At 40.4% G+C, this 15,218-nt stretch overlaps 1 protein-coding gene across 1 annotated transcript; it reads left to right on the forward strand.

The window, feature by feature from the left end:
• The first annotated feature begins 236 nt into the window (after positions 1–236).
• Positions 237–14,139, forward strand: LOC149289051 (F-box only protein 21-like). Its single transcript, XM_089490989.1, has 12 exons — positions 237–412; positions 1,170–1,305; positions 1,565–1,662; positions 2,642–2,763; positions 3,460–3,606; positions 3,975–4,111; positions 4,287–4,423; positions 5,071–5,250; positions 6,295–6,427; positions 6,706–6,890; positions 12,595–12,752; positions 13,979–14,139. Exons 1-12 carry the CDS (start codon positions 237–239, stop codon positions 14,137–14,139), a joined length of 1,770 nt encoding a protein of 589 aa, XP_089347115.1.
• The last annotated feature ends 1,079 nt before the right edge of the window (positions 14,140–15,218 follow it).

Raw genomic sequence — 15,218 nt, forward strand, 5'->3', positions numbered from 1 at the left:
CTGTCCGCTTTCCCGCCATCATGCAGCCGTCGCCGTTTGAGTTACAAAACCCCTTTCTCCCCTCAAATGTGTTCTTCTCAACCGAACCTACCCCTGAAAATGACGTCTACGCGGCGACGGCGGGCGCACAGAAAATATGTAACGAATGTAAACAAAAGATGGCCGCCCCCACACCGAACGGAACGGAGGGTTGTACACAGCCAGCCATCTGTTTTTCGGCTGAAGACAACGATACGATGGACCTGTGCCCACGACCACCGTTGGCGGAGCTCCCCTTCGAGCTGCTGGAGCAGATCCTTTGTTCCGGGTGTCTTGATCACAGAGATATCGTCAATATCAGCTGTACGTGCCGGCGGCTGAGGGAAGTGTGTGCGGCCCGGGGTAAAGTGTGGCGGAGAAAGCTCACTGACAGGTGGGTGTCAGCGACAGGCCAACTTCAGGAGTAGCCTGAAGTGTATGGCTGTGGGCAGTTAGTGCCTCTGCACACTGGTGACCGTGTCTGCTGAATGCTGGGGATGTGTAGAGCGCGCCTGCGTTACTAGCTGTATTACCTCAGAATAAAAGCTGCGTCATTACACCGAGACGGTAATCAGACACAGCTTACCTAGTAGCAAAAGTAATGCATTTTATCTTTTCAACCAGCTGTCTCAAACCTGGAATGGTAGTCCTCGTTTTGTACTCCAGTTCAACTATAAGCTATTTTCTGTGTTTTAATAGCAGTAAAACCCTAAACACATAATAAACTAAGAAATATGAAGTGTAATTAGCACTCAATAGACTGCCTATGTATGATATAATGGTAGTACAGCTACTAGTGAAATGCCCCCATCAACATTTCATTGGTTGTTATGGTAACATGACTGATACACTGGAATGCATGTATAAGTACATGTAACATCTAATGAAGGGTGGTGGGGAGATGGTCCCTACATAGTATGGGGGTGGGGAGTAGTGCGAGGCTTACATACATGAGAAGATAGGGGTATTTGGGAAGGACAATTCAATGGAACTTGAGCTTTAATATGTCCAAAGGTCAGAAACTTGATCTGGGATTCAAAATGATAATGCTGACCTGCTTAAATCCTAAACAGCTAAAAGGGATGCATTTCTCTATACCAATAGCTCAGGTTGAGCAGTATATATTTTTTTCTTCCTATGTTATCATGTAGGTGGCCCTCGATGATGAAATATTTCCGTCATACAGATTCCTTGGACTGGCTGGAAGTGTATAAAAGTCGGCATAGCGCGGGTTTGGCTGTGCGCAGGATTGTGGCTTCCTTTACGAAGATGCTGATCATAGAGCGTGTAAGTCTGTTCGGAGGCGCTTCTCTATCCTCTGCATTACGTATAAACTCCGTGTTTCTCTGAAATTCCAGTTATCTTTAGAAATACGCTTTCCTGTAATGTACCCTACCAGAGAACATGGACTTTTTATAGGTTAACAGAGAATTGAGGATGTTCACACTGTTACAATCTTTATTTTATTGACTGTAAAGTAAAGCAATAACAAAACATTTAGACAATGTAACAAGCGTTGTTTTTTGTCACACTTAATCTGTTTTAGCGCATACCATGTGAAGGGTTTAACAACTTTGACTCTCTGGGCTACCCAGAACATTTCCTGGAGGACGAGCTCTTATCTATCCTGGATGATAAAAGCGGGTAAGGTAATGTCCATACAACCATGCTCTGTTGATGTTTTTTATTTTTGCACATGTTCTTCAATACATTCTTGTTGAAATATAGCTACAAACATTTAGAGATAACAAGTAGCAGGTGACTGATGTTGATCTATGCATTATTGCTGTTGGATATGGGAATACACCATGTTAGTGATGTTGTGATGCAATATCATTAACTATGTACAGACATTTTTTCTATTCATTGGGAATGTTTCTTGCTTCTTTTTTTACCACCCTCCTTCTCCCATTGTGCTTATAAACGGCAACTGCATCTTTATTCTAGAAAAATTCCCCTGTAGTATCCTCTACCATAGTTTTGATTTCCCCACATTGTATGAAAATACAATCCCCTCCCCACTCGTCGTACATAAGGGGCACTCAATAGTAACTCCCTCTGCTCACCTTATTACATATGAGCATTACTATTTCACATCTGAGGAAAAAATACATAAGCTTTAGGGACGTGAAATTATCTTCTAAAGGAAAACTCCCTTAGGGGTCCCAAAATCTTAACGTTGCACCTTATTTTGTGTTGGCTCAATGAAAGGCACCAAAGCTATATCTTTATTTTGAGGAAATCATAATCCTGGCATATAACAGCCTAGCCATGTTGAAGGTTATCGTGGTGTCTTATGAAGGTAGCAGACTGTATTGCTCAAAAGCATTATAATTTACATAGCTTTGATCACTGGCTCGGCTGCAATTGTATTTTAATTTAAGAGCAAGAAAATATCTGCTACAATGCAATTACTGTGGAAAATTGTTTAGGTACATAATGGGCAAAGATTCTAGAGAAAATGTCTTGGGTAGTTTCATTAAAAATGACCAAGGCTGTGCCTCTGAGCCCGGCTATGTTTTTCTACATGGTCTGTGAACTGGTTAGCTGTTGCACATGAGCCTTTTGGCAGTGCGATTTCTTAATTGATTTTACAGATATGACAGTTTCCTTTTAATTTTAGGAAGTGTTTAATGCTAAAGTATTGTGCAAAGAAAATCCTCTACTTCATGCGTCAGGAGACCACACTATGCAAGTTGAAAGCTTTTCTCCAACAACCAGCTGAGAAGCAGACAATGTTAGAAGGTGGGTGGTTTATCAATATTGTTCTGAGGTGGTGCTGTATTTTGCTGATTTGTTTTTAACCTTTAATGGGACTTTTAGACTTGTATAAAATATTGACCTGGGGTGCTTTATAACTGTAGAACACTTCAGCTGAAGAAATTCATTCTGCAATATGACTGCAAGATGATGACATGGTTGTCCTTGTGTGATGCAAAATTAACTCAGTGGGATGAACAGTTGCAACTTGACTGCAAATGTTTTAGTGTCCCAAATGAACATTTATTTGCTGGGAAGATATATTAAATTACATGTACTTGTTGAAGCTTATGGGAGCTCCGGCACCCGGTAGACTCTCCTGAGTTTATGTGCCGTAAAGATAAAAACATAGGCATTTCCAGTCATTTGTTGGACGTTTGATACCAATGATGGAGGACAAATAACCTCCTATTGGATTTTTTAATCAAAACAATGTAAAGTACAGGCTTTATTTATATGTATTGGGCACCTCATTGCTCATTGTTAATTCCCATAGTTTTATTGTGAGTAAATCCTGTAGAAATAAAATAATTATGACATTCAATACTGACATGCTGTGTATTACTGTGTCCTTTCTTGCAACGTAACACTTTAGAATGGATTAACTCCGTATCTGGCTTTTCCTGCTTCCTTTCTTTCATTTGTTTTTGCTTTATTTATACTGTTGCCTGCTTTTGGCAGGTGCTGTTCTGATTGATCAATATTGTAACCCTCTGGAAAATGTGTCTTTGGAAGTTATCCAAGAGCAGCTAGATGAGATTCTGGTGAAGGTAAAAGTTTGGCTGGGTGTGAGGAATAGCAGACACCCCAGCTTATTCCTGCAGGAAGGCAAGTATGGAATACCTTGGTCTTGTTATCCCAATAGTCTGACCACTTATCCTAAAAAACATGCGATTTCTCAAATAACGTGTTAAAGAAACATCTAATGCTAGGTATATGAGCCTTGTTATATTTGCTCTGACTAAATATTCAACATTAGTGAATTTGTTAATCTTGTTTCATAATCAATCTATGTGAAAATCCTGCCCAGAATCCTGTTGTGGCTACCCAGAGGTATATTATACCATCCAGGAAAATGGATCAAATTATACATAAAACTTTAATGTTTTGCCATGTGCTATTGCAATATGATGAAGTCTGATGTTTCGGTTATGTGCTAATTCGCGCCCTTCTGTTGTGGAATTTATCGCTTATAGGTACAGTTTCATATATTGAAGAGTTGGATCTTCAGGAACAAGCACTTGATGCCCTGAATCATGTCATCTTTATTGAGATGAACTTTAGGGGCAATGTGGCTGATTTTTATAACCCCCTCAATTCCTACATCCACCAGGTATGAAGTATAAAAATATTAAGGATAATTTTAACAAAGAATATTGTGGTTTGCAGACAGCTGGGTGGTCTTAATTTGTTATATATTATGATATCCTGTACCAGACGTCTGTATTGTCAAACACTCCTAGTTGCAAAGGATGCCCCACATTAATTTTGTCCATTTCTTCTTGTAGGTCCTTATTACTAAGACGGGCATCCCAATCAGCCTCTCTGTGCTGTATCTAACCCTGGCTGAACGATTGGGTGTCCCCCTGGAGCCCGTCAATTTTCCTCACCATTTCATGCTCAGATGGTGCCAAAGGTCCCATGGGTAAAATAAGTTTTAACTTAACGCCTATTTTATTAATGCTGCTAATGGATATTAAAACTTCAAATTTGTATATGAAAACGTAAAGCTTATTTTGTTTCATATAATTTCACTTTAACATGCTGTGTCCTGTTCTACCATTCCCACATGGTGTATCTACATTGTAAGCTCGTTTGAGCAGGGCCCTCCTCACCTGTTTTCTGTTAGTCAATTTGTTATATTACATGCTACTTGTTATGTCCTGCCTACCCATTGTACAGCGCTATGGAATTTGATGGTGCTATATAAAACAATAAATAATAATAATCTATTTGATAAGCGATGCAGCAATGTATTTTTGGGGCTTGAAATACTACCTATAAGTATTAAATTTAAGATGATTTTCATTCATAAATGATTATTTTACACTCAGTTCTGTCTATATCTTGCTGATGTAGTCTTGCTGTCCATGGGCTTGGAGCTACCTCCTGAAGTGTAACACATCTGTATGGCAATACTGTTTAGTAGTTTAGCTCCTAGCACTGAAGTAATAGGAGTGAGATGGTTTCTTCACTTCATAGGATCTTTACACCACTACTACGTGTAGTAAAAGTGTCACTGCTGCTTTGTTTGGGGTTTGTTGCTTTAATCCCATTTTTTTATCTGGTCAGCAGAAGTTCCCACCTTTCTGACTATCTATATGTGGACGCGTTTGGAGGGGGCAAGCGTCTGACAGCCAGGGAGTGCGAGTACATGATCGGACAACATGTAACAGAGGACTTCTACGCAGCCGTCAGCACCAAGGAAGTCCTGCAGCGCATGGTTGGAAACCTTCTCAACCTTGGGAAAAGGTAGGAACCAAGCCGTCATGAATTAATTGCTTAATAAATGTAGGGGAAAATTTATTTCCTTGTGTAAATTCCTAGAACCATGCTGTTACATCTTTTTATCCCATATGTGAAATGTTATGGGAAAAATAACTCAAATTATAGTAAAAGAAATTTATATCATCAAGTATTTTGCATATGTTCTAGCACCTTGAGTGTGATTATTACTTGACAGCAAGAATAAACTAGTGTGCATGAAATCATACACATTTTCATACCATAACACCTGAGTTACCGCTATATCTTTACTGTGTTTTTAGCCTAGCTGGATTGCAGGAATACAAAATAAAGTTAAAGCCAATAGAAACAGAGTTAAAGACTCAACCCTTAATTAGTCCTTAGATTTAGCATAGCTTTATGCATATGGCATGCATGTTTAAATTCCCTCCCTGTATTAGCCTCTACAACTTCTGCTGGAAGGCTGTTGCACTTATTTACCACCCTCTCAGTAAAGTAAAAGTTCCTTACATTACATCTAACCTTCTGACCCTCTAGTTTAAGATGATGACTTTTTGTTGTAACTTTTCCACTCCCTTGAAATAAACTTCCCTCCTGTACTTTGTTAAATCTATTCATGTATTTAAATGTTGCAATTACATCTCCCCTCTCTTCTTTCCTCCAAGCTATACATATTGAGATCCCTTAGCCTCTCTTAATAACTTTTATCCTACAAAACCATTCACAATTTTAGTAGCCCTTCTCTGAACTATCTAGAATGTCAATATCTTTCTGGAGATGGGGTCTCTGGAACTATACATAATACTCAAGGTGAGGTCTGACCAGAGATATTCTTTAATGTGTCGTTATGCATACCGTGGACCCGATAATAAAACCATTTTCTGTCCATGCAACAAATAATTATATTATTCTTCTGTATCATTGTTTTATGTCACTCTTTATTCACATAAAGGTTCATATAACGGATTTTCAAGCATTTTTCAATGTAATTTCATTACAGTGGGGTATGAAGCTAAACTGGTCGTGTTTGTGCCTTTTCATGGCTGTTAGGGAAAGCAAAGACCGGAGCTTCATGCTACTGAGAGTATCCTTGGACCTGTATCTCACCATGTATCCCGAAAGTGTGCAGCACCTTCTTCTCCAAGCCAGATTGTATTTCCACTTGGGGATCTGGCCTGAAAAGGTAACTAAGCCACAAAACTATCCAGAGAATTTCACTTTAATCTATATATTTGTTAGAAAAATTGCAATCAAACAAATAAATAAAAATTGACATTTCCATGAAGTCATAGACACTCTAAGGTATGTTTTCATCAATTTTTTTTTCTAAACCTTCTTCCAATCCTTTATTTTTTTAACCGTCACCTTTCCATGTGGCTATTATCTTGTTTTGTCATCTGTTTTAAAAGATCACGTTTCATTAGAGCTTTTTTGGAAAGCCTTACAGTATTTCTGTTTTAGGTCCTTGATATTCTACAGAACATCCAAGCTCTGGACCCTTCTCAGCACGGAGCGGTGGCCTATCTAGTTCAACATACGCTAGAGCACATCGAGAAACGCAGAGAGGATGGAGTGTCTGGCGTCAAACTGAGATCCAGCGAGCAGCAGGTCTGCTACTCTGTTGGACTTATTGTTCGACACAAGAGGTAAGAGGTGGTTCGGGATACTGTGATTATGAAACTTTACTCTTTACTGTCACCTTTTACTCTTCAAGACTACATACATGTACGGAATATCTTGAATGTACTGGAACTTAGTTTATACTTAAACATCATGGTGATAAAAGGGGAATATGACTCTGGGCATTGTGAGCACACAAAGAAAACAGAGAGAGTGAGAGGTTCATCCCTTTCTTGGATGAAATAACATCTTAGCTGGTGACCGAAAATAAGTGTAAATAACATTAAAATGTCCATATTGTTTGTAATGCTAATGTAATGATTAGGCATTTTTAATGTTTTGTTTGTATTTGGTGTAGTACAATACAAATGACTTGCTGATAAGGCAACCCAGTGTGCCTGTATATTTCTGACAGGCTCTCTGGGAGTTTCTACTGCATGGCGTCAGTCCTATTTGCCTTTGATTCCATACCATATAAGAAAAGGTTCCCTCTATTGAAAGCAGAGCTCCAGCCCAATGTTCTTATCAAGTGCATATTTGAGTCCATTATGCTTTTTACTGCATGCAAACTATGCTTGTATTCTTTAGTTAAAGCGCATTATGCTTCATGCATCTGCTCGTAGAATCTATACTAGTCGGTCAAAGCTGGATATGAATATGGAAGTAGCAGCATCCAATCACATTTGCTGTCTGAACGCTGATGTTTTGCTAGAGTACATCTGATTGGCTGCTGCTTCAGCTGGAGTTCTGTTTACTATTCTGTTTCCTGTTTACATAATAATGCTTCCTGTCTGCCAGAGGAAGTAGATTGTTAGAACACATCCTTCCTCTGTAAAATCTCTCTAAACAGGAGTAATGAACCTGCTCGCTCCGTCCATTATGCAGGAATAATCTAGCAATTTAGTAAATGTTTTAGGTTTTTTTTGGGGGGGGGGGGTCGTTGCACAGGTTTTTCCTCCTCATTGTTCAGATTCCTATGATGATTGCTGCTTCATTAAGCTAAAAAAGTCTCGTACTTTGAAACAGTTGATTGCCTGTAAGCTCTTTTTCTGATTATATACCGTATTTGCTCGATTATAAGACGAGGTTTTTTCAGAGCAAATGCTCTGAAAAATACCCCTCGTCTTCTAATCGGGGTCGTCTTCTAATCAGACCTCAAATAGAGGTCTGATTATGAGACTAAGATCCAGATCCCCCGCACCGCTGCAGGGGACCTGGATCCTCCTGTCTCCCCCCCCTACACACTTACCGCTGCTTCCTGCTGTATTGCCGGGGCAGCGGGTTGACGTCTACGCGATCCACGTAGACAACGTCCGCTGCAGCCGGAAGGAGGTGTGGCTAGCAGCGGGGGTTGTCTGCGTCCGTCGCGCATACCTTCCCCGACTGTCAGATTACAGAGTTCCCCGCACCGGTGCGGGGAACTCTGATCTCTGACAGCCGGGGAAGGTATGCGCGACGGACGCAGACAAACCCCCACTGCCAACTCCACCTCCTTCCGGTTGCAGCGGAAGGAGACGTCAACCCGCTGCCCCGGCAATACAGCAGGAAATTGGAAGCACCGGTAAGTGTGCGTGTGTGTGTGTTAAATGGGGGCATAGGGCATTTCTGGAATGCCTTATACCCCTATATGCCACTCTGGCACTTAGGGGGTTAAAAGGCATATTATGGGGCAGAGTGGCATATAGGGAGGTATAAGGCATTTCAGGAGGCAGAGCGGCGTTAAGGGGGCATTTAATAAAGCACTCTGCCTCCTGAAATGCCTTATACCTCCCTATATGCCACTCTGCCCCATAATATGCCTTTTAACCCCCTAAATGCCAGAGTGACATATACGGGTATAAGGCATTTCTGGAGGCAGAGTGCTCTATACAATGCCTTTTAACTCCCTTAATGCCACTCTGCCTCCTGGAATGCCTTATACCTCCCTATATGCCACTCTGCCCCATAATATGCATTTTAACCCCCTAAATGCCAGAATGGGATATAGGGGTATAAGGCATTTCTGGAGGCAGAGTGGCACATAAGGGGTCAAAAGGCATATCATGGGCCACAGTGCCATATTGGTGTGGCAAGCCTGGGGGCAGATGTGCGTAACTGGGGGACAGGTTGGAAAATACAAGGAAATAAAAACAAAAAAAATATTTTTCTCAATCATAGCTTTTATTAAAAAAAAATAGTTTACATGAATTAACATTTACTGGTAAAACTTTTTTCCTTTAGGGTCGTCTTATATTCAGGCTTTTTCTTTTTTTTTTTTCCTAAGTTAATATTCAGATTTTTGGGGGGTCGTCTTATAATCGAACAAATACGGTATTTTCTTTGCATTTATCACAATATGCCATTTCTTACTAAATGTAGCTTAACAATGTTAGCTGTGGCTTCTACATTTTTAGTACTGAACCTGATAGAAATATTTTGTGCTTCTTCATATTGCCCTTTTCGAATGCTCCCCATCGTGGGCTTGTAAATCTACATTTCACGCTCACTGCTTGATCTAGCCTTAGCTTTGATGCTTTCACTATGAATCTTCTGTTACATGTGCTTGCTGAAGTCTTTTAAGTACTACGGATTACTTTGTCACTTAACATGTAAATGCAAGTGTTTTGCTTTCCCCAGGGGTACTTCAAGGTTGCAGACAGTACAGATCCTTCAGATGCTTGTAGAATTCGTAACTTGTTTACACATTTAAACTCTAAATGGGATCACAGACCTTGTTTTAATATTTGTTTAGGCACACATAAATATATATTTTTTATATAAAATAAAACAACTTATTTTTTTAGTTATATTGATAAATCATCTACGTGCCTTTTCGTGGTGTGCGTCAGCATGCATTCTTGTCCCTGTGTTAATGCTGGATTTTTCCCACTACTTTTATTCTTTTATTCAGATTGAAAGCAGATTGCTCAGAATTGAATTACGCGACTGACAATTTGATATAAAACATGAAAAGGTTTTAAGTGATCTAAATAAACCCTTTTTTAAACTGTTTGTACAAAATATGAGTATTGTAAACCTTCAAGTGTTAAAACGGAAGCTTTAATGAACATTAATTTGCATCATATATGGTATTTGATGGAAAGTTAAAGGGACCCTCCAATGTCCCAGGCAGGATCCTCGAGAGAATGTATATTAACCTACTTTGTAAGTACATTAATTTGCATTAATTGAACCTCCAATCAAAATAAAACAATGTGGCAGGAAAGCGCTCCCTTATCACATGGCAAGAGGAATATTTGGCTGAAGACATCTCCTGCAAGGAAGGAATCCTGCAGAATCCCTCTGTGCATTTGCAAGGAGAGTGTCACAAAATACACTGCTCAAAATAATAAAGGGAACACTTAAACAACACAATGTAACTCGAAGTCAATCACACTTCTGTGAAACCACACTGTCCACTCAGGAAGCAACACTGATGGACAATCAATTTCGCTGTTGTACAAATGGAACAGACAACAGGTGGAAATTATAGGCAATTAGCAAGACACCCCCAATAAAGGGGTGGTTTTGCAGGTGGTGACCACAGAGCACTTCTCAGTTCCTATGCTTCCCGGCTGATGTTTTGGTCACTTTTGAATGCTGGCGGTGCTTTCACTCTAGTGGTAGCATGAGACGGAGTCTACAACCCACACAAGTGGCTCAGGTAGTGCAGCTCATCCAGGATTGCACATCAATGCGAGCTGTGGCAAGAAGGTTTACTGTGTCTGTCAGCGTAGTGTCCAGAGCATGGAGGCGCTACCAGGAGACAGGCCAGTACATCAGGAGACGTGGAGGAGGCTGTAGGAGGGCAACAACCCAGCAGCAGGACCACTACCTCCGCCTTTGTGCAAAGAGGAGCAGGAGGAGCGCTGCCAGAGCCCTGCAAAATGACCTCCATCAGGCCACAAATGTGCATGTGTCCACTCAAACGGTCAGAAACGGACTCCATGAGGGTTGTATGAGGGCCCGACGTCCACAAGTGGGGGTTGTGCTTACAGCCCAACACCGTGCAGGACGTTTGGCATTTGCCAGAGAACACCAGGATTGGCATATTCGCCACTGGCGCCCGGTGCTCTTCAGAGATGAAAGCAGGTTCACACTCGGCACATGTGACAGACGTGACAGAGTCCTGGAGACGCCGTGGACAACGTTCTGCTGCCTTCAACATCCTCCAGCATGACCGGTTTGGCGGTGGGTCAGTAATGGTGTGGGGTGGCATTTCTTTGGGGGGGCCGCACAGCCCTCCATGTGCTTGCCAGAGGTAGCCTGACTTCCATTAGGTACCGAGATGAGATCCTCAGACCCCTTGTGAGACCATATGCTGGTGCGGTTGGCCCTGGGTTCCTCCTAATGCAAGACAATGCTAGACCTCATGTGGCTGGAGTGTGTCAGCAGTTCCTGCAAGAGGAAGGCATTGATGCTATGGACTGGCCCGTCCGTTCCCCAGACCTGAATCCGATCATCTGGGACATCATGTCGCGCTCCATCCACCAACGCCACGTTGCACCACAGACTGTCCAGGAGTTGGCGGATGCTTTAGTCCAGGTCTGGGAGGACATCCCTCAGGAGACCATCCGCAACCTCATCAGGAGCATGCCCAGGCGTTGTAGGGAGGTCATACGGGCACGTGGGGCCCACACACACTACTGAGCCTCATTGTGACTTGTTTTAAGGACATTACATCAAAGTTGAATCAGCCTGTAGTGTTTTCCATTTTGATTTTGAGTGTGACTCCATATCCAGACCTCCATGGGTTGATAAATTTGATTTCCATTGAGAATTTTTGTGTGATTTTGTTGTCAGCACATTCAACTATGTAAAGACGGAAGTATGTCATACGATTAGTTCATTCATTCAGATCTAGGATGTGTAATCTTAGTGTTCCCTTTAATTTTTGGTGCAGTGTATAAAGGGGCCACTCATCTATCATATGCATTAAAGTGCAAACAATCTCTGGAGCGAAGTAGTATGTGGAAGGCTCACATGATCAAAAGTGCAGTACTGCAGATTATGAACATGTATATGTAAATAAGAATTTTCTGAACGCTTTAACAATCACATCAAATCATATTTAAAAACCTCATTCAACTGTTTTATTAGAGTACTTCAAAGTAAAGGTGAAAAAAAAAAAGCGAGAAACATTTGACCCAAATCATAATGTCACATCAGATTAATTTAGTTTTGTGCTGAGATAATCCATGTATTTTAATATTGAACCATTAAAACCATCCACCAATAAAAGAAAATGGTGTAGATTGTTTAAAATGATAACGTTTTTGTAATCAACTGCATTTTTTTTAATTTTTTTTTTTTTTTTTTTGCTTTGGTTAATTTTCTAACAGCAACCCTTGAACGTGTAAGCCTTATATGTTTTTTTAGGTTGTGCTCTTCCCTCTCTATATATATTTTGCTATTAAAGTATGCAGCTATTCAAGTTTGTGTAAATGTTGCAGCCATGTATGTGATACATGTCACAGAACATAATTTTTAATTTGCGATTCTTAGCTGTAACATTTTTATTGGGAGATGTTTGTGGGGGAAATTATGCATTTTGTTTCTAAAGGTGTTTTATATTCTTAATATAATTCTTTATTTCAAACATAAGTAGCTTCTCGTTGACTTGGTGGTTGTGTATTTAATTCATATGAAAGGTGATTAGGTTCTCCGTGAACAGTGTTGATCTGGCAATGTATGTAACAAGTTTGTTTTTTTGGGGGTTTTTTTTCCTCTCTCTCTCTATCCCTGGGCTAGGTATGGTTATAGTGGTGTGATCTTTGGCTGGGATCCTGTCTGCATGATGTCACCGGACTGGATTGAAAGCATGGACATAAACAACCTTTCTAATGGAGCTAGTCAGCCTTTCTACAGTATCTTGTTGGATGATGGATCCTGCAGCTACGTGGCACAAGGTGAGCACAGAAGAACAGAGCTGTGTGTGCTGAGCTAGTGTAATGTAATATGATGTAGGTTATTTGAGCTCTGCAACATCATGGATTAGGAATGAATATTTTATCATTTGATGCTTTGGGAAGAAGTGCCAAAGATTTATAAAGTTTGACTTTATGAAGTTTATGAAACTTGAAAATTAAACAGGACAGTTTCATAAGATCTCTCACCTTAGCAAATAGGCTCTTCACTCGTGTTCACATGGGGAGATCCTGTCAAGCCTACGTCAGGAATGAGCTGGTAGAATTGGTCTGAGTTTGCGGGCAATGCCTTCAGTTACTTTTTAGGATCTGTTTAATGCTTAAAGAAAAGGGTCAAATATAGTCTCTGACAAGAGGTTCAGTGGCTTATTGGGGAGCGCAGGTTAATACAGTGAGGAAATGTAAGCGTGCATAAGATCAAACTGTCCTGGATATAAGACCAAAGGAACGAATAAGTTTTAGGTCTTTACTACAGGAGAAAAGAGGCAAATCAATGGGCCAAATGTTTTTGTTTTTTTTTGTTTTGTTTTTTTGCCCACCAGATATGCCTTATACTCCTAGATATGCCACTGTGCCCCCTGATATACCTTACACCCTCCTATATGAAACTTCCCCGATATGCATTATACCCTCCTATATGCCACTCTGCCCCCTGTGCTCCAGATTCTCTGGTGTCTAGTGGCGGCAGCCGGAGAACGTCCCCTGCAGCGTCCCCTGATACTCCTCTTTGGCAGCCGGTGAACGTATGCGCAATGCTCGTAGACATCCTCCGTAGCTGTCGGCACTTCCGCTGGGGCTTCTATGGTGGAGCGCCGGTGTGACATGACCTTCCTGTGCTCCATCATAGAAACCCCAGTGGAAGTGCCAGCAGCTGCGGAGGATGTCTACGAGCATTGCGCAGACGTTCACCGGCTGCCAGAGAGGAGCATCCAGGTCCCCTGCAGCGATGCGGGGGATCTGGATCTTAGTGTTATAGTCCAACCTCTATTTGAGGTTGGATTATAAGACAAAGGGGTAAAACACTCATCTTATATTTGATAAAATCGATTCAACTAATCGATAATGAAAATCTTTGACAACTATTTTCATTATTGATTATTATCGATTAGTTGTTGCAGCCCTATATCTGATATCTCAATGATGACTGTTATGTCATTTGAAACAGCCTCTAACTGTTGCGGTTATGTGGGTTTTTTTTGCTCCCATAGAAAACATAGAACCACATCCAGATCCGAATGAAATCTTGCACCCTGACATTGATCTGTACTTCTCAGAGTTCTCAGGGACCTATTACATCGGAAATGATGAACTAAGGCATCAGTACCCAGAGGACACGGATTTCATGGTTTCCAGTAACAGCAGCGTTTAATAAAGTCAGTCCGATAGCCCCGAGCATGAGCTTGAAGATGTATATTTGGAGAGTGACGTTCTTATATATACACTTCCTTACTTAGATTTCCATTTGCTTCTATGGGAACCTGCAAAGTGTGGTGCTTACAGAGCTCCAAAGGTTGTAGCCTGCTTGTGCCAACAAATGTTGCCAAAACAGATCAGCGTTTTGTATTTATGGAACAATGCATGTCCCATTGTGTACTGTTTACCGAGGTACAGCGACTAGGGTCACCTTCTAAATATATTTGTCTTGTCCTTGAAATGTATGCAACTAAACACTCTAATGACATAGCATGAGATATAGTCCAAAGGGAAGCAATTATCTCTCACAAATATTAATATGGGTTAATCAGGAGGGACCCATTTATTAAATAGCAACCTTTATATATTAAGATTTGTTATTTTGGGTAAGCTTTTGCAAGTGGGATACTGATACAAACAGCTATCCTTATTTATATGGTAAACATTTATTTTCATTTCATCTAATGAAATGTTCAGGAAAATACACAGCAGAGCACTTTTTTAAGTACATTTTCTTCAGCATTGTTATGCATTTTAATTGATTTTTGACAGTTTATTTAAATCTATATTAATGTGTATTTCATATACGTTAATGTGTTTGTTTTGCGTCATGTTGTTGCTTCATCTTGATTGAGCCAGGATAGTTGCATGCATATGGCAGTTCGCAGAGGTACTTCGAATGCACCAGAAGGCACTTCGATACACATTTCTTTCTGAAAGTTAATGTGTTTTTGTTTTAATTTTTTTTTATCTTAACAAAGCTGTTTACAAAGCCAACATTTTATAGCAAGAGTTCTTGGTTATGACAATTGTTAACCTGAGATTGAAAGAAATGGATGAGAAATACTGGTTACTGTAGTATACTGTAGTTATATTACAATATATCTAATAATATATGCATATTTAACACGTACACCAATATATATATATATTATTTAACACTTATCAACTCTTTTGATAAATATTCATGCGTTTATTGCAGTGCAAAATGAAAAAAACGAAGGCATAGACTAATACACAGAATCCTATAATAAA

The sequence above is a fragment of the Sceloporus occidentalis genome, unplaced genomic scaffold (genome assembly GCF_023333645.1).
Source record: "Sceloporus occidentalis isolate IW3139 unplaced genomic scaffold, rSceOcc1.0.p SCAF_48, whole genome shotgun sequence".
Classification (NCBI taxonomy): domain Eukaryota; kingdom Metazoa; phylum Chordata; class Lepidosauria; order Squamata; family Phrynosomatidae; genus Sceloporus; species Sceloporus occidentalis.

Excerpts from the sequence above, each read along its gene's own strand:
- LOC149289051 (XM_089490989.1), top strand. The coding sequence starts at position 237 with ATGGACCTGTGCCCACGACCACCGTTGGCGGAGCTCCCCTTCGAGCTG. Across the intron at positions 413-1,169 it reads CGGAGAAAGCTCACTGACAG|GTGGCCCTCGATGATGAAAT; the intron begins GTGGGTGTCAGC and ends GTTATCATGTAG. Across the intron at positions 2,764-3,459 it reads GAAGCAGACAATGTTAGAAG|GTGCTGTTCTGATTGATCAA; the intron begins GTGGGTGGTTTA and ends TGCTTTTGGCAG.